This window comes from Adiantum capillus-veneris, chromosome 15 (assembly GCF_014529385.1).
Source record: "Adiantum capillus-veneris isolate H3 chromosome 15, ASM1452938v2, whole genome shotgun sequence".
NCBI lineage: Eukaryota > Viridiplantae > Streptophyta > Polypodiopsida > Polypodiales > Pteridaceae > Adiantum > Adiantum capillus-veneris.
The window spans coordinates 32375013-32400083 of NC_140945.1; the positions used below are offsets into that span (position 1 = coordinate 32375013).

Below are 25071 nucleotides of genomic sequence, written 5' to 3' on the forward strand. Positions count from 1 at the left end.
GACACTCAAGCTACCATGAAGATTTCGTATAGTAGATTGAGATGATTATTAGTCCATGGAGTTGTTCCATGAATGATGCCTTCATACAATCGATTAAGATGATTATGATTGCATGGAGTTGTTCCATGATGCTATGATGCGGTTTCAAGATGATTACATTTTGACAAAGGAGTGTTATGATTGGTTGAGTCATCTACACATTTGGTAGCATACAGAGCTAATGAGAGCGATAGATCTTATCACCCCCATACGCAAGGTAGATGTACCTATGGTGCTACTAACTATCTGGTTTGCTGTCTGTAGTTGCAACTCACAAGGCTCCATTTGCACATCTGTGATCCTTTAGTAGATCGATTTGTGTATGATATTGAGGCATGTTATATCAATTAAAGCATATCCTGTGGCTGCTTTACCCTGCAAGGAGATCCTCCAATTCCATGCCCTTTAACTAAGAAAATAGATGCTGAATAGATTCAATCTCCAATGGCCGTTCTTCGATCGTGTTGTTATTGAGCTGTCCATTTGACTTTTCACATACCTTGCCGTTTCCTATAAGCAATTTTAACATTGCATAAATAGAGTCCCAACCACACGTGTGTATGTAAGATTGGTCAATGTGCAGTTTGGTGAAGCCAGTCAAAATGAAACAAGAAGTGTAGTACTCAATGGAGAAATCATTAAAATTCAATCATTTAGGGGTGCCAAATGACACTTCCTTGTAGTCATATTTGATTGTTGTAGCCTCCAAGCATTAGTCAGGTGACTTCCCTCTCCAGATTGACTTTTTCTGAGGGGTTACTCAGTGACACTTCAAGATGGCAAAAATTAAATCATGAATTGTATCTCTGCACTAATCAAAATGTATCCTTTGGCAGGTGGGAATCAAACCATTTGAACATATCATCAGCTTGTAAGCTTGTCATCTCATGGTAACCAAAGGCAAGATTCAACAATTCCTGCAAGTGCAGCTCCCATTTTCTTAAGCTTTTTTCGGGCATCACCTGTTGCCGTTTCAACAGTGTCATCCAATTCAGAAAGCGCCCATCTTTTGTCATGAAGCTTGCACTGTCAAGCATACTAGTGCCTCTCAAAGCACGATAAATTCTCTCCGAAGTCTTGGTATCCATACCAGGAATTTTTGTGAAGAGCTGGGGTGTCACAGGAAGCTGATAGCACTTCACTTCTGCGGTCTCTATTCCCTTTCCTCTCAGCATGTCCATCGCATCTTTTATTAACGCTGCTCGCCTCTTGTCTTTGGGCATGTGCATGAACAAAGTCGATGGGTAATTTTCCTTCACCTGTAATGACTTGAATTTGCCCTCCGAGATCATAATCACCAACGCACTGAACTTGTATTCCATAGCCAGAGCTGAAACAAAAAACCCACCAGAGGATGCTCCCAATGCAACCACTGGAAGTCTTTCAAGCCCTTTGTCTCTTATCCAAGAGGACAATGTAGTAAGAACCTTTGTTTTGTCAGCTTGTAAACCCCAACACTCTCTCGTGCTGGAAATTGCAATCACTGCATAGCCCTTGCCTAATGCACGTGCAACAATGCTTCGCTCCTCCGGAAGCCCAATGCATTCAGAACAAGTGGTGCTTCTATCCCAAAAGAACGTTGCTCGGCAGTGGCAGCCATGTGCAATAAAGAGAATGGCTTTAGGTGAAGAGGGAATTTGCCACACCACCTGTGTTGCTTGAATATACTCCAAATTTCCTGCAAGACCTGAAAAAATGCTGGTCTCCACCCACACAAGCTTTCTGGAACTGAAGACCGGGGAATGACGAGAAGCAAAAATTAAAAGAGGAGCTAGGATGAGCACTACGGCTGCTATAAGAACCTGATACCAGAAGGCACTTATCTGTGAGCGAACAGAATAGGAAAAACCTTGTGCCGTTGAATGACGGAAACCACCCTCAAGTATTCTCCTCACCATATTCACCTGCAAATTCATCAAAGCAATGAGAATGGTAAGCGAACCACCCCTGTTCTAGGTACACTCCACAATAACATACAAGCAGGTTTGCTGACGGCCTTTCTTTACAAACGCACAAGAACAGACAAAAATCCACCCCCCAACGCCCCCCACACCCCCAAAAGAAAAAGGAAAAAAAGAAAAAGAAAAGGCCACGTCTGATTGAAGAGAGGTTATATAAGTGTTTGTTTCTTCTGATCTAATAATGCACATACTTGTCTAACCTGATAATATATAAAACCCAACAGCCATTCAAGGCGCTGATTTTTTGCAAAAAGAGGAGTGCACTGCTGGTTGTTGCTGTTTTTCACATGCCCAAGTTCTCTTCAGATCCAATGGAGACGGATAATATATAAAACCCAACAGCCATTCAAGGCGCTGATTTTTTGCAAAAAGAGGAGTGTACTGCTCCATAGACAGAACACTAGGCCATAGAAGAGATTTTCTCTCAAAGTAGAAAAGGAGTCATTTTCCTTTTCTAGACATCAAAACCAGAACAGAAAGGGGAAACTAAAAGATTCCCTCTTTCAGTTCATGTGCTAGCAAATGAATTTTCTCCAAATAATTTGAACAGGTCTCCAAAAGGGGGGGGGGGGGGGGGGGGGCCCAACCCATCTTCTAGTCCCAATATTGTGTAGGACTCTCTCTCTCTCTCTCTCTCTCTCTCTCTCTCTCTCTCTATATATATATATATATATATATATATATATATATATATATAGTTTAATTTTTCTATCTTCTCATTTCAAATTAAGTTAAACGTGAATGAAGCAAAGTTATGTTTCTAACTCTTTGAAGTTTCTTTGTCATCGGCCTTTGCATATGCACCGATCAATTGTCTTTTCGATTAAAAGAACATGTGTTCTTGTTTACGGAACCATAATTGAATAGAGAGACTTCTATCCCTCAGTGGGGAAGTATGAATGGCAACTAACATGCTTGCAAAGCATGAAGGACTATATCCTCTTACCTTAATGGAAGAGAGATACAGATGGATACAAGTGTATGGAACGGATGGAATCTACCTTAGGCACAGACACAGTAAAACATGCATGATGACTTGCATTGAGTATTGTTTTGAAAACGCTTGAGCATCAGGTATTTTACTCGAAAAGAGCTTTCGTTTAATTCCCATATTGATGTTTTTGTAAGCAATTTTCTGCCAATTCTAGAAAGTTCTAGAAGCTTCTAGTCAAGGGCTAGAAGAATCTTAAAGGAGTATTCCATGAAAAACAAGTGTCAAGACACTTGTTACATGTGTAAGTACACTTGTCAAAGACAAAAGACAATTCACTTTTTTCTTTTTACATAAGACACATGTGTCAAGACACTTGAGACATGTACGGACACTTGATAATTTATCTTTTTAGACAAGTGGCAAGACACTTGTGATAATGCTACCACATACACTGACCACCACCGGATGGTGTTTTGTCAGTAGGTAGGGTAATCCAAGATGAGGGGAAAGCCAGACTCAACAGTCTCCGCTATGAAGGGCCTCTGAGAGAGGTGTGGTCAGACCAAGCTCTCTGCACCATGATCATCCTGTATGAAGAAGGGAAGCTAGACTGAGCAGTCTGCGCTGTGAAGATCCTCTGAGAAGAGGAAAGGCCAGACCAATTTGCTTGCACCGTCTTGCCTGTATTTCCTGCCTCCAATCCTCCGGTGTCTACAAAAACATAATCCACGCCAACAACGCCACCAAACCGCAACTCGGTGTGGCTCTCAATGTGAATGAGCCGGGAGTGGCCTACTGCCCAGGTCGGGGGATAAGTCTGCTATAAGGTTACCGAGGGTGAGTGTGAGCAACTCTAAAGGTAGAATTCCAAATGATCAGGAGTCTAGAAGAGCAACTGCACTACCATCCAAGCCAAGCTCCGGGTGACTCCAAATGTAGTCGCGTAATGATGCCTGATCTCCCGCATCTTGCGGGTAAACTCTCCAAGAGAGTCCAAAGCACTGAAGTCCCACTCCAATCTGTAGATCCAAGCAATGAACCTGTCCAAGAAGAGATCCAGATCCTCTTCTTAAGTCCATCCATGTGTAAGCAAGTGATCTGACGTGTCGAGGTCAAGTGGTAAGTGTATGTCCACCCAAGATGGTGGTGTCTTCTCTGGGAATGTCGGAATCCCATATGCCATGAGCATGGCCATATCTCGTGTGAACTCCTCTGATGAGTGCATAGGTGTGTCCATAGCAAACCACAAGTCACCACCCCCTCTGGAGTGCGCAACCGCCGAATGATGGCTAGAATGAATGGAGCTCCCAAGTATCGTACGCCTGTAGATGATCAAGCCGATGTAAAAGCTACCATGTACTGCAGTAGTCCCTGAGAGACTGCACGGACCACCATCGGATGATGTCTTGGTAGGAGGTAACTTCATCCTCTTTGAAAAACACAAGCCATGTGGCTGCTGTCCAGCGATTTTCAGCGTGCTCGTATGCTCCCGGCATGGTCCGGAGCGGTGCAGGGGGTATAAGGAGGGTGGTGAATCAAGGTCACAGCCTTTGACAAGCTGAAAACAAAGAAAACAACAGGTATGTATGGCTGAAATCTGTAGCAGATGCAAAGGAATCTCGCCGGCAAGGCACCGGATGTTGAGCCGTGTAGGAATAGCAAGATCCAGCGCTGCCCTCTTCTGAAAACACTGAGCTGGTGTCCAGAAAACGCTGGCAATTCAGCCCCAAAAACGCAGGTGCTGCTGTCCAAAAAAATGCAGATCTGCTAACTAAAAACGCAAGTAGAGGGAGGGGTGTTCCAGCGAGGAAACAACATGAGAAGGCTAGCGCTTGCAGTTTGAAAGTGATCGCCATGTGGATCTGTAAAAAACGCAGGTGGAGAGGGGTCCTCCGCGACAGAAAATTCAGCATCTTGTTGCTTGCCTGGTTGATGCAAAAAACGCTGGCAGATCTGATCTTTGGAGAGAAACCTAATGCGGAGATGCGCCTTGGACATGAAGAGCCTGAAGCTCTGATACCATGTGAGAGTGCGCGTGTGCGGAAGAGAGAGAGAGAGAGAGAGAGAGAGAGAGAGAGAGAGAGAGAGAGAGAGAGAGAGAGAAGACCACAAACGCAAGATATGATGAAGAGGGGGCGATCAGCCCCCCATGACTACCATGAGCAGAAGACCCAATACAACAACCAGATAGTTTGGAAGTGGGTATCACCCTGGCCCCATAAATATGTGCCCAAGGGGAGGTAGGGCAATGCCAAAAAAAATCCCCCACGACCCAACAAGAAAAGAAATATATATGAGGGCACCCGGACAAGGTGGGCAGCCGTACCAGGTACAACCTAGACTATGGGTGGCCAGCCCAGAGACATACTAGCCGTATATGTATGCCCTAGACCTGAGTGAAGTAGTAGAGTGGTGTAAATCTAACAAGAAACCCATTCGGCTACAACCGTTTCACACTGGCCATGCAATGTCCACTTGCAACCTTTCAAGTGTTTCGTGGAAAACAAGTAAAAATAAAATAAACTAAAAAATGTAGTACATATTTAAGGAAGGCAACAAGAAAAATACACCTCCTGGTGACATACCCCACCCTTGAAATACTACAAGTGACCTCGCTTGCATGCCAATAATACATGCATCAGATATCTAATAATGTCACAGATATTCTACGATGGGAATCAATGATATACATGCTTCCGGCAATGTAGCGTTGGAAGATTATCGATCCCACCAATATGGCTACAACACATATATCAAACATAGAAGGGTGTCGTTCTCCTCTTCTCTCTCTTTTGTCACGTGTTGTAAGGTGCAGCGGAAGTGAATGTTGAACTTTGCTCAAGATGAGTGCTCCGAACTGTGCTCAAGGGTTCCTTTTACTTACGGAAGGGAGAGCCTTCCGTTCCTTTAGTGAGAGAGTGCAATGGACACAAACAAAGTGGCGAACACTGTGAATGAAGGTGTTGAGATTGAGAGATAGAGAGAGAAGAATACGACACCAGAATGTTGTCAAAAACCTTCCTCCGAGGCCCCACTCTCTATGGCGAGAGCGGTCTACTATTGATTGCACAAATCTCTACAATGCTTGGACTTGCCGACGATGTCAATGACGATGAGGACGACGACGAGACGGGCTGAAATCTGCAAATCTTTATCTGCTGAATTCTGACTCTAAGTCCATGACGACGGCGATGACGACGTGCTAAAAACGCAGATGCTGAAATCTGTGTTTTCCGGGCTGAATCTGCAAACTACGCTAGATCTGACCGTGCGGCAAGGATCTGCTACGGAAAGGTGAGATCTGCGCGGTTCGAGACTTGTTCTACTTTGTCTAAATGCTGAAAACTGAAAACACTAGTGCTTGTGGTGGTTCCGTCGCGGTGGATCTGCAAAATGCTGGGATGCCAAGCTGATGCAAAAACGCTAGGGCTGATTCTGGTTCTGATGCAAAAACGCTATGAATCTGTGATCCTGCTGTTGCCAGGTTGTCCTGCCAATGCAAAACGCTAGGGCTGATTTTGGTTCTCATGCAAAAACGCTATGGATCTTTGATCCTGCTATCGCCAGGTTGTCCTGCCAATGCAAAACGCTACGCTGATGCTGTGGATGAAAACGCTAGGCCTTCAGATGCAAAAACCTTGGTCATGTTGTAGCTTGTCCATGGACACAGGGTTGAATGTGTCACGTGACATCCCCTCCTTTGCAAAGTGAGGTACTGGTACCGAACTGTATGGCGTCGAGGGAGATCGCCAACAACATTTGGAATCCTGGAAAGGACTCTTCGCCGGCCCACTCTATTGCGTGGGTCATGTGATACTTGAACTTCATAAAGGTCTGCAACGCTTGCTTCTTTGGGCCATGCCGAAAGCGACACAAAGTCATCTGTGGCTCCTTCAATGTGTCAACTTCGTTTATGGTCATGCGTCTACCTTCTTCAAGAATCTCCGAAGTTGAAAATTCCTGAAACCACTTCCAACACAAAAACATGAACATACGCATTCCATGTAAAGTGACTGAAAAAATTCTATTCTTTTTTAAAGATTGTGTATGCAATGTAGATGAACATACAGACGGAGTGCCAAACCGTTCATCAAACACACGCAAACAATGGGGTCGAAACTTGTCTTTCTGATCTAAATCAATCAACTGTGGCAAATCACAATGGAAATGCCGATGCTTGATGCTCAATCTTTCTTGTGCTCTTTCTGACACTTTGTCATGCCAAGGAAGAGACATGGAATGTGAATTCCTTGGGTGCAAACATTTCATCTTTTCATGAGTAATCCGTATACATCCGTGCTCATTTATGAGTGAATTGTGTTCAGCGTACAATATGTCATGCCTATGAAAAGGGATCATATAAGGACGGTGATTAAAATACAAGAAAGCATAGCGAATGAAACACTCGAACAATGCGTACTGACTAATCATTCATACACATAATACTTCCTGTGGGTGTGCCTTAGACCTCGATTCGAGAGCCATGATCGGTTCTTGTGATCGATCGAATCTGCAATGAGGTTAGCTTCACTACACCAAGTATTAACTAAACCATCATCCTTGTGAACAATCCTAGTTTCTTCCTGCAAATCATCATGCTTGTGAATAATCACATCTTGATCATGCAAATCATCATGCTCATAAAGTAATCACATCTTGATCATGCAAATCATTATCATGCAAATCATGTGTGTCATGCTTTGGAAAAGAAAAGACTGAAAGAGTATCCTTCTCCTATTCCTTTTCAAAATGTGTCTGCACATTAGAAAAAAGTCGCAACAACTCTTTCATGTGTTGGGCTCTCTGTTCTTCATACACTAACCGTCTTTCTTCGCACTGGCGATCCAATTCGGCTAGGCTTTCTTTCGCCTTTATTTCTGCTTGCTCGCGCTCACGCGCTATGGCTACCATTCTTTCTTCGTATTTACGCTCTATGGCTGCCATACTTTCGTCGCTTTCTAGCTCCCTCTCCATCATCATCTTGTCGAAAGCCTCCATAGGAGTTAGTGCAATCCTTGGCGTCGATGGGGAAGGCGGAGGGTCAGAAAAACCTCCTGGTGGGGAAAACTCTTCTTCTTCACTCCCATGCTCACCACCTCCATGCGAAGTATCCATTCCACTTAGGGTGATGACCATCCCACTGAAGTCTTGGGTTCTTAAGTTCACGAGGAGCTTGGGTTCTTGTGGGTCTTGGTTCTTGAGTTCTTGAGGTTCTTCTTTAGCTTGCAATCTGTGTTAGAGAAGGATCTTCTCTTCACCCGACTTCTGCTCTTTTCCGCAGGCGCACCCCTTGGCGGCCTTGCGCTCACACCAAGGTTGCTTTTTCCCACCTCACATCGATTGGCCGGCCGCTAAGTGCACGGTCCACTCTAAATGAGTAAAAAGAGGCACAAGGGGAGGCTAGACAAGACCTTCTTTCTTGGGTTTCCTGTCACTCTTCAAAAACACGATTAGGAATCGACACGCCCAATAAGACTTGGGTTACGTGCAACCGCAACAAGCAAAAAAAAATTATGTGGTTCTTTCCTTGAGTGATACAGAACACTGCCAAAGCTCTAATACCAATGTAAGATGCAGCGGAAGTAAACGTTAAACTTTGCTCAAGATGAGTGCTCCGAACTGTGCTCAAGGGTTCCTTTTACTTACGAAAGGGAGTCTTCCGTTCCTTTAGTGAGAGAGTGCAATGGACACAAAAAAGTGGTGAACACTGTGAATGAAGGTGCTGAGACTGAGAGATAGAGAGAGAAGAATACGACACCAAAATGTTGTCAAAAACCCTCCTCCGAAGGCCCCACTCTCTATGGCGAGAGCGGTCTACTATTGATTGCACAAATCTCTACAATGCTTGGACTTGCCGACGATGAGGACGACGACGAGACGGGCTGAAATCTGAAAACGCTAAGGGTTGAAATCTGCAAATCTTTTATCTGCTGAATTCTGACTCTATGTCAATGACGACGGCGATGACGACGATGCAACGACGACGCGCTGAAAACGCAGATGTTGAAATCTGCGTTTTCCAGGCTGAATCTGCAAACTACGCTGGATCTGACTGTGCGGCAAGGATCTGCTACGGAAAGGTGAGATCTGCGTGGTTCGGAACTTGTTCTACTCTGTCTAAATGCTGAAAACTGAAAACGTTGGTGCTTGTGGTGGTTCCGTCGCGGTGGATCTGCAAAACGTTGGGATGCCAAGCTAATGCAAAAACGCTAGGGCCGATTTTGGTTCTAATGCAAAAATGCTATGGATTTGTGGTCCTGCTCTCGCCAAGTTGTCCTGCCAGTGCAAAACGCTACGTTGATGCTGTGGATGAAAACGCCTAGGCCTTCAGATGCAAAAACGCTAGCTCTGCTGATGCGGGGGGAGTCTTGCTGAGAAGGTGCTTGTTGAACCTTTGTTCTTGCTGCCCTAGGTTTTCTTATATACTTGCTTGCTAAATTTGCCCTACCTAGTTCCCAATAAAATTCACTTAAAAATAATAAGTGAAAATTGACTAAAATAGGGAAAATAGGTCTATGCACTGTAAAAATGCTCTTGATGGGTTCTGATGGTAACCTGATGATCATGCTCTGTGCAACCAGAGGATATGCATCTAAGTGCTTGGGCATGCACGGTCTGCGAATAGACTCACAAAAGTGCCAGAACACTTCCTAAGCTAGACTGACTGGACTAAACTGAACCTTGGTCATGCTGTAGCTTGTCCATGGACACATAGGGTTGGATGTGTCATGTGACACGTGCACATCTAACCCTATGTGCATGTGGACAAGCTGCTTTAGGTCCAGGGTTCAAGTCAGCTTAGGAAGTGTTCTGGCACCTCTGTGAGCCTGTACGCAGGTCATGCATGTCTAGGCACTTAGCGTAGTTGCATATCCTCTGGTTGCACACAGCATGATGGTCAGTACCCATCATGAGCATTTTATAGTGCACACAACCCATTTTCCCTATTTATAAAATTTTCACTTATTATTTAATAAGTGACTGTTGAGAAACTGGGTAGGGCAAATTTGCTAAGTTAGTATATAAGAAAACCTAGCGCTAGCACTTTCTGGCAGAAGAGGCAATAGAAGTTCCACCAACTTATAGTGCACCTTCTCAGCAAGACCGGCAGGAGGCCTAGCGTTTCCAGCCAACAATAGATCAGCTAGCATTTTTTGATACAGTTTCAACCTAGCGTTTTCATTAGTACCACATCAGCCCTGAGGTTAGCATATAGCAGATTTCAGTTGCAGACTTGACCTAGCGTTTTGAAGATTTTCGGTGTCAAATCAACCCCTAGCAATAGCCTTTTTAGGTTTCAGCATTGTCACGTGCACATCGAACCTTATGTGCATGTGGACAAGCTACTTCATGACAAGGGTTCAGTTAGCCTAGCTTAGGAAGTGTTTTGGCACTTTTGTGAGTCTGTTCGCAGACCGTGCATGCCCAGACACTTAGATTAGATGCATATCCTTTGGTTGCACACAGCATGATCATCAACATTACCATCAAAATCCATCAGGAGCATTTTACCATGCATAGAACCTATTTTCCCTATTTTAGCCATTTTTCACTTATTATTAATAAGTGACTTTGTTGGGAAACTGGGTAGGGCAAAGTTGCTAAATTAATATAAATTAATATAAAAGAAACACGGCAGTCACTCAGTAGAGCAGAAGAAGGAAGGAGAGCACAGGCAATCTCTTGCAGCAAGCCCTCTAGCGCGACTTCTCAAGCAAGAACCTTCCCCAAGAACCCAGCGTTTTCTGCAACTTCAGCCCTCAGCCTAGCGTTTTTGGAACCTTACACTTCAGCCAGCAAACTCAAGCAAGCACCCTGCTGCAGCATTTGGGATCCTTCAACTAACGCTAGCAAAACAGTCAGATTCAGCCAGTGTTTTTAGCAGCCAAACCAACGTCAGTCAAAGCCAGCGTTTGTGTAGCAGATGAACCAGCGTTTTTCCCTTGCCACCAGCGTTTTTACAGCTTGTTGTCCAGCGTTTTCAGCCATAAGAAACAACGTTTTCCAGCCCTAAGAAGCAGCATTTTTCTCAGCCATCAAGTTAGCAGATCAGCCCCCGACTTGGTGCAACAGTTACCGACTCGCAGCATTCAGTTTTCAGCCTTAGCATCGTCATCGTCGTCCTCACCGTGGACATCGACATAGCATCGTTTGGTACTCACCGCATCAGCACCTTGTATCAGATTTGTGCAATCAATAGCAATAGACTTTCTCGCCATTGAGAGAGGGGCCCTTGGAGGAGGGTTTGACAACTTCTTGGTGTCGTATTCTTCTCTCTCTATCTCTCAGTCTCAGCACCTTCACTCACATTGTCTACCACCTTGTTTGTGATCATTTGCACTCTCTCACTAAAGGAACGGAAGGCTCTCCCTTCCGTAAGTAAAAGGAACCCTTGAGCACAGTTCGGAGCACTCATCTTTAGCAAAGTTCTACATTCACTTTTGTTGCACCTTACATTGGTATCAGAGCTTTGGCAGTGTTCAGTATCACTCACTCAAGAAAGAACCATAGAGTTTTTTTTGCTTTTTGCGGTCGCACGTAACCCAAGTCCACTTGGGCGTGTCGATCCCTAATTGTGTTTTGAAGAGTGACAGGAAACCCAAGAAAGAAGGGCTTGTCCAATCTCCCCTTGTTTCTCTTTTCACTCATTGAGAGCGGACCGTGCACTTAGCGGCCGGCCAATCGACGTGAGGTGGTAAAAAGCAACCTTGGTGTGAGCACAAGGCTGCCAAGGGGTGTGCCTGCGGGAAAGAGAAGAGCTCGGGTAAAGAGAAGATCCTTCTCTAACACAGATTGCAAGCGAAAGACGAACCTCAAGACTCAAGAACCTCAAGACTCAAGATCCTCAAGAACCCCAAGAACCAAGAACCACAAGACCTCAAAATTCCTCGTGAACTTAAGAGCTAAGATCTACTGTATGGTCAACACCTGAAGCGGAATGAATACTTTGCATGAAGGTGATGAGCATGAAGGTGGTGAAGAAGAATTTTCCCCACCAAGAGGTTTTTCCGACCCTCCCCCTTCCCCATCTACGCAACGGTTTGCATCAAATCCGATGGAGACTTCGGTCAAGTCAATGATGGACATGATGATACAACAAGAGGCAACGCGCCACCTTTGATCGCGAGCAGTTAGCCTTGGAGCGTGAGCGCGGCGGCCGAAGACAAGGGTAGCCTTGGAGCATGAGCGTGAGCAAGCGCGCTTGGCAGCTGAAGAAAGACGAGCGGCCTTGGAGTTAGAGCGTTAGACGCATGCAAGAGTTGGTCCTACAGGTACTCACCTCGAAGTCCGAGCCGTTCAAAGAGGTTGGTAGTTCATCAAGTAGCACAAGCAGAGATTCGGACTCCAATAACCTCGTCACGGAGAAGCTGACATTCAGTAAGTATGACAGTAAGATGGATGCTACTATTATTCATTCTTGGTTGCATCAATCTAATGCTTACTTTGCGATAACTAAGAAGACAGGAAATAGCAAGGTTTTGACGGCAGCTATGTACCTTGCCGATGATGCCATTAATTGGCACCAAGCATGGCAAGAGGCACAGTTGGCCGCGCACCTAGAGGCAGCCGACGAAGACGCGCCCCTGTCCTTCAATTGGGTTGACTTTCAAGACAGGCTAAGGCACGGTTTATGCCACCCCAATACCTAGCACGATTGAAGAACGATTGGCGCGGTCTCAAGCAAAATGGTATGCCCGTTATGCCTTTCTCTAATCGTGTTTTGCAGCTCGGCACCCAATTACGCAAATCGGATGCTGAACACAAGGAGGCATTCCTTTATGGATTGGACGAGTATATCAAGTTGATGTCGCGGTACTCGATCCAATCGATCTCAACAAGGCAGTAGTGATTGCTTTTGCCCAAGAGATGAAGCACAATAAGGGAAAGCCTAAGGAGAACAAGACTTCTCAAAGTACCTCTTAGAACCCTCAGAACGGTAAGAATGGTAACCCTTCTAGCCAATCTTCCTCTAATCCTTCAGAAAGAGCTCACAAAATGAATCTAAGGGTAAAGCTAAAACACCTGCTAAACCTAAGCTAACCCCAGATTAAAAAGCCACAAAAGGAATTATAGGAGAATACATAACGGCAGAAAAACAAGTCATTTATGCTAAGGAAGGTCGTTGTTATCAATGTCACGTCAAGGGTCACATTAAAGCGGCTTGTCCTAAGACAGCCCCACCTAAAGAACCCAAAGAACCCACAGCTACCACAAGCACTTTAATGAATCAATCTGAGTCTTCACATGTCTCTGGCACACACATTGATGAGTCTCTCATGAAATGTTATGGTCATGTAGAGAGTCAACGTTTTGTCATATTGTTTAATCCAAGTAGTATGCATTATGTGATTAGTGCCTCTCTTATAGAGAGAGCCCGCCTAGAGGTTAGTCAGACATCTCCTCTCGAGGTGTCTGGCTTCGCTCCCGATATGGACTCTCTCATCACGGAAGAGTGCCGTGATGTATTGTTTACAGTTCAACAAGCTGCCTTCCGTAGGAAATTTGTCGTGTCTCCTCTTTCAGGATATGCTATGCTTTTGGACATTCGACGGTTTCGTGAGCATAACCCTCTCATTGATTGGGAGGACAATACTCTCATATTAAATGCCAAAAGTGACTCTCCCATGATCATTCGTGCTCAGGAGAGTCTACATTCTTTGCCTCTCATTTCTCATGTACAAGCAAAGCGTGAATTACGACGATGAGCACAAGCGGCATTCATCTATGCCGCTCCAGTTACCCAGAGCATTCGGGCTCCAGACAGGTATTCAGCTTTGCTTACCAAGTTTAAGCATCTCTTTTTGCAGGATGATCTTCCACCCCGTCTCCCACCCGAGCAGCCGGAGGACCATCGCATTGAGCTTACGGAGGGGGCACAGCCTGTCAATAAGACTCCCTACCGTTTGAACAAGACTCAGGAAGAAGAGTTAGAGCGGCAACTCACGGAGTTGGTGGCCAGAGAATTCATACGTCCCAGTGTAAGTCCTTTTGCTGCTCCTATTTTATTTGTCCGTAAGAAGGATGGTTCGTCTCATTTGTGTGTTGATTACAAGGCAGTGAACAAGATGACCGTCAAGAACAAGTCTCCGATGCCTCGCATTGAGTATATCCTCGATAGGCTCAATGGGGCAAAGGCCTTTAGTAAGGTTGATCTCAAAAGTGGATACCATCAAGTAAGGGTATTCAAAGGCGACATCTTCAAGATCGCCTTTCGCACAGAGCGAGGGCAATGGAAATATGTAGTCATGCCTTTTGGATTAACAAGTGCCATGGATACAATCAATCGTCTCATGGTAGGCCGTTCTGGCGATATGGTTGGTGTATGTGTGTTCATCTTTCTCAGTGATATTCTCATTTTTTCTGCATCGTGGGAACAACATGAAAAGGATGTAGAAAGGGTACTAACCCGTTTGGATGAGTGTCAGTTGTACATTGCAGCTAAGAAATTTAAGTTTTTTCTCACTGAAGTTACTTATCTGGGTTATATCTGTCACAAACAGGAGCGCATAACAATATAAAATACTTTCGGATAAATAGACTTTATCACTTATTACTGAAGCCAGAGGATATAGAGAGAAGTAGATAGAGTGAGAGATAGAGAGTGAGAAGATCGACACAGTACTGGGGACCAGAAGATGGGCTAGTCTCCCCCCCCCCCGTAATAGTATCTTTATTACTGAGGAGAAGTCTATACAAGCACTTGAACCGAACGTATTACCACGTTCGTTCTAGAATAAGACTTGATAGTTCCCGGAAGCCTCTGCTTCCCATTCCTAGGGCAAAACCCTATTCCAAGGAACTTCCGTTCCTTATTCCAAATCCTTGAGAACCAAGGTTCTTGCCTCTGGATCTCACCTTCCAGACTCAGGGCATGACATCCATGCAACTCTCTTTTCCAACTCTGTTTCCAGAGTCATCTTCCCGTAGAACAACTCTGCTTTCCCGGACACGAAGTCCTTACTTGGGAATCCCAACTTCCGGATCACAACTTGAGAGACTACCTCCGTGGATCTACTTTCCAAACTCGGGTACGAAACCCTTGGGCTGATCTGGCTCTAGTTCCTCACAGCGTTTTTCTCTTGCAGAGGCTCATGCCTTCCTCTGCTCCTACTCCCTCACGAAGAGGAAGTACACCTGCAATCAAATACTCAGAGATCATGACATGAAAATCATTACCTTCAAAGTCTCGACGCTCGAAACGTAACTCGGTTCTCGAAAAGCAATTCCGCGGAAGAGATCTCTACATAGAAAATCCTCTCTTCCAATCCTACACACAAAAGAGGTGTGTTCTCAAGTTCCTTCTCGTAAATTAGCCCCATCTACGACGTTTATGGGCTGAAAATAGAGAAAAACAGCAGCTTGTCGCGATGGAAACACGCTTCGTAGGCACTTCTTTAGGAGGGAACTCGCGCACTGGGTATTGGCGACATCGGGTACACTTGGGACAGTCATGGGCATCACCGACAAACTTCTTCTTTGCAGGTGAACTCTGCAGCAGCATCTCCTTCTTGCAAAGACTGATCCTCCCCTCTGAGTGAGGGCATGTGATGCTTTTATAGCTCCTAGCCACGGGCACAATAGCTGCTCGTGTAGAGATCGCGGTCGGGGGTTTTTTTTTTCCAATTTTTTTTTTTTCGATGTTCTGCCATAAAAAGAGAGAGAAAACCTTGGCTGATCTGTGGCCTTATTTACCAGATGGCTGCCCACTTATTAAATGGGCGGCCGGCATATTTTAAAAATAGTATGAATCTGCCCAAAAACTCAATAAAACCTTATAAGTTAAAAAACAATGCTTTCACAGCACTTCCCAGACGTCCCTAGATGCAATCATACGCACAGTTGCAATGCAGACAAAGACTTCCTCGCGCCAAAGCATCTGCTTTCTCGAAAAGCAATCCCGCTTTCTCAGAAAGCATCTGTTTTTCCTCAAAGTTTCCTCTGAACCCATCTTCATTCAAGTGCTTGCTTTTCCTTGTGCACAATTCTAACACAGTTCGGAATTTCCTCCTGACTATGGATATTCCCTTTCCGATGCACCCATCACCCACCTTGTGACGCATCAAGAATACCCATCACCTAGTCCTTTCCTACCGAACTTACGATACAATCTCCTTCATGATGCTCTATGTCACCCATCCTATGACGCATCAGAGATGTCCGTTCCCGGATGGTCGGATACTTCTTTCCGATGCTCCCTGTCACCCATCCGATGTGACGCATCAGAAGTGCCCGTTCCTGGTGGCCTTACAGATATTCCCGTTCTCAGTGCTCCCGTCATTACTTTGAATGACGCACTAGAAATACTCTGTACTCGGATGTCTCCAGTGAGAAAAACCCTCTCACTTAAAATTCCAATAATTCATTTAGAATTATTTTTCCTGGTGTTCCAAGCGAGAAAACCCTCCCACTTATAAATCCAATAATTCATTTAGAATTATTTTTATGTCAGATAAAGCCAATTTAGCAACAATATCATTTCTACAGAAGGCGTCAAGCTAGACCCCGCGAAGGTGGAGCAAGTACGTAATTGGGATTTGCCCAAAACTGCATATGATGTGCCTTCTTTTCTTGGTTTATGTCAAGCTTATAGTTCGCACATAGAGAAATTTGCACGCATTGCCGCACGTATGACTGATGTTTTGAAAGGGATAAAGACTCGCTGACAACGCGTGAATTTACCCGAAGCAGCCATTGAGGCTTTCGCAGCTCTCAAGGTTGCGGTGACAGAAGCACCCTGTCTTATCCTTGCCTCTTGGGATGACCCCTTTGAGGTATGGACAGATGCGAGCAATGTCACCATCGGCGCTATGCTTCAGCAGCATGGTCGTCCAGTAGCTTTCGTTAGTTTGTGCAGAAAAGAACTATTCAGTTTATGATAAAAAACTTTTGTCTGTCATTCACTCTCTTAAGCATTGGAAGCATTTTTTGTATGGTAAAGAGTTCACAGTTCGCACAGATCACCAAGCCCTCAAGTGGCTTCAGTCTATGCCTAGTGCACATTGGAGTGATCGCCAAGCACGGTGGTCACAATTTTTTGAGCAATTTGGAGGTTTGATTGAGTATGTGCATGGCAAAGCTAACCCTGTTGCAGATGCGTTAAGTCGCAAAGGACAGATTTTCACTCTTGAGTCACGATCCACAGTTTCTCTTCAGGGTGTGTCTTTCGACAGCATGAAGCACCGATATACGGATTCCGAGCTTGGTAAGCAATGGTTGCACGCTCTTGCTTCCCAAGGGCCAAGCAACTATCTCATTCGTGATGGTTTGTTGTATTTTCGTCAACGTCTATGTGTGTTGCCCTCTCTCAGGCCAACCATATTGCATGATGCATATGACTCTCTCACGGGTGGCACAGGGGAATAAACACCACTCTGGAAAAAATAGAAAAATTCTTTTATTGGCCTAAAATGCGAAAGGATGTGTTTCGTTATGTCACACAGTGCACTATTTGTCAAAAGGTAAAAGCTCCTCGGGGTAAGCAGCAAGGCCTCTTGCTTCTGCTGCCTATTCCTGATGGACCTTTTCAAGACATTTCCATGGATTTTGTGACTAACCTTCCACCTAGTTTGCATTCAAGGAACACTCAATGTTTGACAATTCTTGATCGTTTCAGCAAGTTTTGCATGTTGATTCCTAGTAAGGCCACAGCCACCGCACAAGATGTGGCACGGTTGTTCATAAAGCATTGGTACCCCCTCTGTGGTTTGCCAAAATCGATTGTTTCAGATAGGGATGTTAAGTTCATGTCCAATTTTTGGCGCGCACTCTTTGAAAATTTTGGCACTAAGTTAAATTTTTCATCGGCTTTTCATCCACAGTCAGATGGTCAGACAGAGATTTACAACCAGTTGGCTTTTGATGTTTTAAAGTCATATGTACATGATCAGCAGTCTCATTGGGAGCTCTATCTCCCATTGGTTCAGGCTATTTTGAATGACTCTTTTTCCTCTGCCATTGGTCGAACTCCGTATGAGGCAGCTTTTGGCCGTCCAATTTAGTCACTTTTTGACTCGCTTGGTTAGTCAAATGCATGATGCCAATGTTGAGAGTCAGTCGTTGGATGAGATTTCTGAGAGAGTGAAGCTTCGGCTAAGCAAGGCTCAGGAGTCTTACTCACACCAGGCTAACAAGCATCGTCAGGGTGTTTCGATCAAGGAAGGGGATTGGGTATATTTAAGAATCATGAAGCAACGTCTTAAGCAAATTGAAAAGAAGTGTTCAAAGTTGTCTTTCAGAATGTATAGTCCATTTCCTGTCATTAAAAAGATAAATGAGGTTTCGATGAAATTGCAATTGCCTAACTCATGGTCAATGCACAACGTTTTTCATGTTTCTTGATTGAAAGTGTTTCAGGGAACACCTTCAAAGGACATTTCCGAAGAAGAAGAGCCGGAGATTATCGATGAAGTGGAAGTCATGGAGCCGGAGCAAGTGTTGTTGCCTCGGTTTCACCATGGTTCAAAGAAGCAAGTAAGACAGTACTTTTTGAAGTTCAAGGATCGAGGAACTCACGAAGCGGTGTGGGTGGATGAAGAGTTTTTCAAAGATTATCCCGAAATGTTGGCAACCTACAAGGAAGCCATGCAAATCGGTACCAGTACCTCACTTTAAAAAGGAGGGATGTCACGTGCACATCTAGCCCTGTGTGTACGTGGACAAGCTACTTCATGACAAGGGTTCATTCAGCTTAGCTTAGGAAGTGTTCTGGCACTTTTGTGAGTCTATTCGCAGACCGTGCATGCCCAGACACTTAGTAGATGCATATTCTTTGGTTGCACACAGCATGATCATCAACATTACCATCAAAATTCATCAGGAGCATTCTACAGTGCACATAACCTATTTTCCCTATTTTAGCCATTTTTCACTTATTATTGATAAGTGACTTTGTAGGGAAACTGGGTAGGGCAAAGTTGCTAAGTTAATATAAAAGAAACCTGGCAGTCACTCAGTAGAACAGAAGAAGCAAGGAGAGCACAAGCAATCTCTTGCAGCAGGCCCTCTAGTGCGACTTCTCAAGCAAGAACCTTCCCCAAAAACCCAGTGTTTTCTGCAACTTCAGCCCTCAGCCTAGCGTTTTTGGAACCTTACACTTCAGCCAGCAAACTCAAGCAAGCACCCTGCTAGCGTTTGGGATCCTTCAACTAACGCTAGAAACAATCAGATTCAGCCAGCATTTTGAGCAGCCAAACCAGCGTTTTCAGCCTCAGCCAAAGCCAGTGTTTGTGTAGCAGATGAACCAGCGTTTTGCCCTTGCTGCACCAGCATTTTTACAGCCTGCTGTCCAGCGTTTTCAGCCATAAGAAACAGCATTTTTCTCAACCATCAAGTTAGCAGATCAGCCCCCGACTTGGTGCAACAGTTACCGACTCGCAGTTTTCAGCCTTAGCATCGTCGTCCTCATTGTAGACATCGACATGGCATCATTTGGTACTCACCGCATCAGCACCTTGTATCAGATTTGTGCAATCAATAGCAATAGACTCGCCATCGAGAGAGGGGCCCTTGGAGGAGGGTTTGACAACTTCCTGGTGTCGTATTCTTCTCTCTCTATCTCTCAGTCTCAACACCTTCACTAACAATGTCTACCACCTTGTTTGTGATCATTTGCACTCTCACTAAAGGAACGGAAGGCTCTCCCTTCCGTAAGTAAAAGGAACCCTTGAGCACAGTTCGGAGCACTCATCTTGAGCAAAGTTCTACATTCACTTCCGCTACACCTTACAAGCACTTAGACACCGCAAGATCAGCCCGTAGCCTCGCAGACCTCACCTACCCGTAGCAAATCCTCGCCGTACCGTCAGATCAGCCAGTGTTTTCAATTTCAGCCCGCTCACCGCAGATTTCAGCATCTGCATTTTCAGTGCATCGTCGTCGCGTCGTCGCCATCGCCGTCCTCGTCGACAAAATGTCCGAATTCAGCAATTAGCAGACTTGCAGATTTCAGCAGTAGCGTTTTCAGATTTCAGCCCGTCCTCATCATCGTCATCATTGTCGTCGACATCATCGGCAAGTCCATTGCATCTAGACCATTGTACCAGATTTGTGCAATCAATAGCATAGACCTCTCACCATAGAGAGGGGGGCCCTTGGAGGAGGGTTTGAGAACCGTCTGGTGTCGTCTCTCTCTCTCTCTCTCTCTCTCTCTCTCTCTCTCTCTCTCTCTCTCTCTCTCTCTCAGCACCTTCATTCACAGTGTCATTCACTTTGTTTGTGATCGTTTGCACTCTCTCACTAAAAGAACGGAAGGCTCTCCCTTCCATAAGTAAAAGGAACCCTTGAGCACAGTTCGGAGCACTCATTTTGAGCAAAGTTCAACATTCACTTCCACTGCACCTTACATCTTTCTCTCTCCCTCTACACATCTCTACCGCAGTTTCTCATTCCTTCTCTAAAGGAAAGGTAAAAGGAACCATCATTCAAGCTAAAAGGAATCACTAATGCAAGGAAAGAAGTAAAGGATTGTGGAAGTGTAAAACTAGATCTTCACCATTTCAATTCCGTTGCACCTGACATGCCTGATCATGCATGTCCTTCTAGAGGCTCACAGAGTGCCAGACTAGATCAATCCTAAGCTATACTAAGACTGACACTAAATTGTAGCGGCAGCTTGTCCACGTGGTTCAAGCGCAATGCGCACGTGACAAGGCTTCAGAGAAGTTGACCAAAGAGAAAGCGGTGTCAAACTGTTGTACGTAAGCAGTAGCTTGATGAGAATCCTTGAAGTCGAAAAAGTATCAAACTTTACTACCCCATCCTTAAACTCTTTAGTCTTCTTTTTCTTCTTCTCAAAGTTGTCGTATTGAGTGGCCCTCAACAGGTGATTCTCCTTCTTACCATAAATGGTACCAAAACAGGTCGGTATCACTGTCTAAACTGTTGGAAGAGGATAAGACCTCCTCCTCTGAACCGCTAAATTGTTTTCTGTGCTTTCTAGACTTTTGCTTTTCTTGGTCTTTCTCTGCTTCTTCCACCTTTTCTCATCCTTGTTGGAACTAGAGGAAGAAGAATTGCGGTCAACCTCGATACAACATGCTTCCTGGATCTACCAGCCGTCTCGAAATCCATTTCCGGCCCAGATAACACGGGTAATCCTCTAATTTTCTTTTCTTCGGAGAGTGCTTCTATGCTTTTCATCCATTTTCAGTTCAAGAGTTTTGTCAAGCTCTTCTTGCGAGTACAATTTCTCCTTTTCTACACTCGTCTTTGCTTTTTTCTTCATGGACAACTTGAGAGGTGAGTGGACGCTTCTCACCATCAAGAGTGAACCTCATCAAGCGGGTGATTCTTCAGAAACTTCACGTATTTCAGGTCCTTGGAGTACGTGGCTATTCTTTTGACACAAGGTTGATGCAGTTGACGTCGCTACTCCGTTCTGTCTAGATCTCCCAACGAAAACTTGTCCCCTGGTCTTCTCCCGATTCCTCGGAAAAAGGCTTGCTCTTGTTGGAATCTCCATTGGTTCCCTCCCTTCCCCCGCTTGGATTGGAATGCTCTTCATCTTCCTCAAGTCTGGTAATCGATGGGGTGTTGTCTTTGTCGCATTCACTATAGGGACCGTAGAAAAGGATCGAATTCTCCGTAGAAGAAGAATCGTCTGAGCTCTGACACCACTGTAGCAAGCTTGGACCCTCCAAGCGAGAAATCTACAGCAACACACATGAGAAAATTGCAACAACTCAACTTGAAAAAAGAGAGAGAGAGAAGAGGAAAGTCAACACGAAACGATTAAGTTCTGCTCCTAGATGCACGTGCCCCAAAGACTGGCGCCCCTTTTGGTGTTTCTTTCTTTATTGCTCAATCCAAAGGTACGACTCCTGAGGGTCCTCTACACGAGCTCTCACAGCTTCTAGGTTCAGAGACTAAGGCCCTGTGCACACTCATAAAGAGTACATGGGGTCTGAAAGCAGAGCCCCTCAAAAGCATCAGATTCTAAAAGTAGTTCTTCCCAAAAGTTGGTGCTAGCAAAATCTTTGTGCAAAGCCTGGCCGTCCGTGTTGGGGTTGTGGATTTTGTCTCACCTCACCCCCATAGGAAGACCCCCTAGTTTAAAAGTCATGTGGAGCATGTGTGTGCCTTTATGGAGGCAAGAGGTGTGTGTAAGCAAGTAACTTGTGTGTGTGTAGCACGCAAGGTACATGTGACAAGCTTGTATATGTCCAACTCTTTGTACTCTCTTTTTGCGTGTAATAATTAACTTATTTTGCATCTACTCTATTGTGCAATTGTCTCTCCCTCAAGCTCTACACTAACTTCTCCAAGCATGCCATTGTCATGAATGGCACACTAATGTAGCCTCCTTAACATTACAAGTGGTATCAGAGCTTGCAATGTGATTAGCATCTCCTAATCTCGCTAATCGATCCGCATCTATTAACCCCTTCTATGCTAGATCTTGTGAGTCATTTCTTGCTCACAAGATTGAATCAACTGCATTTATATTAGCGTCAATCTACTTGCTAATTACACTAGTTTTTGGGCACGTTCTTGGTGTATGCCTCAGCCACTACCCGCTAGAGTGATTCCAATGGATTATATGCTTAATCAATAAGCATCCCTAGCCTAATCCACTCCAAGCACTCATTGGTTGCCGAAATTAAGCCTCCAACGGTTTAATTTTGGCTAATTTCTCAAACATTTAGTGCTAATTAGGCTCTATTTGCAAACATCACTTTTGTGTGTTTCTCCCTTTCCAATTGTTTGAGTGTGTGTTCTAATTCTTCTCTGCAAGAGCTTTTAGCAGCCTGTTCAACCTCTAATTTTGGACAAGATGAGAGCTCTTAATCATACTCCCTAATTTTGGGTGTGTGTGTGTGTGTGTGTGTATGTGTCCTTTTGTTGGTGTGGGAACCACACTCTATGCAAAATTGAAGGCTTGTTTTTTACTAATTTGTGTGGACAGGCTTATCATATTGACTTTGGGTTGGATGGATCTCATTTAAAGGATTAAGTTCTTTTGCATTGGCTAGTCGGGTCCAATTGAAACGACTGGATGACCTGGTTTGAAGCTTTATAAAAGCTATCAAAACCATCGCGCTGTTGATGCAACACAGATTCAGTCTTGCCTTGGCTGTTTTTTGGTACTACATGTTCAAGCCAGTTTTCAGCCGTGTGGCAGGTATCTGCACCTTGTCGTCATTTCGAGCCTCATCATCATAGAACACCTACTCCTCGTGTCTCATTATCACCTCACTCCAAGGATCTCATCATCGCCGTCCACTGTTGTGTAATCTGGAGTGCCCCCAGGTCTAAAGCTTCGCAGCTGCAGCATATGCTGGCCCGCCATATGCCTTCAATCGCTGTTCGCCCGCATATCCACCATCCACGCTTTACTGCCCCTTGCCTCGTGAAGTTATAGTTACCAGGAACGGGAAACCAGAACAGGAACGGGGAACGGGAACGTGGAAAAAATGCCATTCCCTGTTACGGGTACTCGCGTTTGAAACACGGAACGGGGATTCGGAACGGGAACTTGGAATGGGAACTCTCATTCCGTTCAGCAGAAAAAAAAATCAATTGGTAGATGACCCACCTTGGCATAGGTCTGCATCTTCGTGTGTTATCCATGTACCCAAAGGTGTACATAATTCTTAAGCTGTGTTAGAGTTTTAATGAACCTAGGAAATTACCTTCCCTTCGTAAGATCCTTAGAGCGAAGACGCTCAACCTGACGATCCCTTGGCTCGATCTTAGAGCAAAACCCGCTCATTAAACAAACTAGGATTTCAATCCTTGGATTCTCGAGCACAGTCCGTAGTCGTCGCTTGCTCCTTCCCTCATAAAGAGAGTGTTCATTCACTTGTGCGAAAAGCATTACCATGTTCTCCCTTACCGGGTAGAGGGTGTTGGTTCATAAGGTACTCAAGCTTAGTGAAAGCTGTTCTTGGTTGAAATCTCGGAATGGTTCTTTCCTTTCTGCCGTCCTACCCGCAATAGCAGGTAATTTGTTGGTGAACTACCGGATACGAGATCAATAGTTGACCTTCCGGATATTTGAGCAAACCAATCCATCGCATAAAGCAATGTTTCAACTCAATTCTACTCTCATAAACACTCGACAGTGATTGTCCTGGTTAGACACATGCATATCTCGTGCATAAGAGCAAACAAGCATAATACACTTTATAATTTCCTCAAAGATGTAACTTTGATTAAAAACCTGCCCTCTCACTTAAAGTTCAAGGGTCTTCTATTCAAGAACTCAGGAGTTAGATTTAATTCCCTTACTCCAAACTTTCTGTGTTCAATGATTCCCGTCCCACTACAGGGATTGGATTCTATGTACACTAAGGTGTACACTTTCAGCTTTGTATTGCTGACTCCAACATCTGCTGCAGAGTATCTTGCAGATGGGTTTACAAATTCGGGCAAAAGTCCTTCGTTAAATATGTTCATCTTTCCTTCCTCAGAGAGGATCAGGAATGGAGCTACCTGGGCAAGAGTGAACCACTACTTGCTTTGACTCACTCGTGTTCCTATTGGGCAAACCGATCTCAATCTTCTTCGATGCCTTCCTCAAAGCGTAGAGGAAAAAGATTTGTCGGAAAATTCAGCCTTGAATTGAATCCAAGTCTTGTTGTAAGTTCCTTGAGCTTGGGTATACCACCAAGCACTTGCAATCCCCTTGAGGTGTTTGGTCACATGCCTCACCTTCGAAGCTTCTCACAAATTGCCATTTGCAAAGGCAACTTCAAATTGTCGAATGAAAGCGGTAGCTTTCGGGGCATCTTCCCTTCCGTCAAAAGTATCAAACTTGACTGGAAGTGTTCCTAGGTCTAGAGACCTTCTTCATATCCTTCCCGAAATGAAGGGATTTCATGGCTATAGTTCTGGATTGACGTTCATGGATATTTTCTGGATTCTGAAGAATCTCGAGCATTCCGCTCCTTGGATTCTCTAGGTTCTTGAGCATCATGCTCTTGTCGCCTTCTCAGAGAATCCCAAGCCTTGTGTCGACTTCTTGCAGAAAGAAAAAAAAAAAATTCCAACTCTGCGAGCTTTTCCTTGCAAGACTTAGGGTTCCGCCTGCTTACTTCTCTCTTGGCTTGTCATGGCTTCTTCCCGTATCTTCCCACAGTCATCCTCCTTTACAGAGAAAGAGAGGAGACCATGCTCTGATACCACTGTCACAAACGG

At 44.7% G+C, this 25071-nt stretch overlaps 1 protein-coding gene across 1 annotated transcript in view; it reads right to left on the bottom strand.

The window, feature by feature from the left end:
* Positions 1-656: 656 nt before the first annotated feature.
* The window catches only part of LOC147440495 (uncharacterized), a 29367-nt gene continuing 4952 nt past the window's right edge, over positions 657-25071 (bottom strand). Inside the window, exon 2 of the mRNA XM_086530214.1 lies at positions 657-1943. Coding sequence (XP_086386340.1) covers positions 855-1937 — 1083 coding nt within the window. The 5' untranslated portion in view covers positions 1938-1943 and the 3' untranslated portion in view covers positions 657-854. The remainder of the gene's footprint in view (positions 1944-25071) is intronic.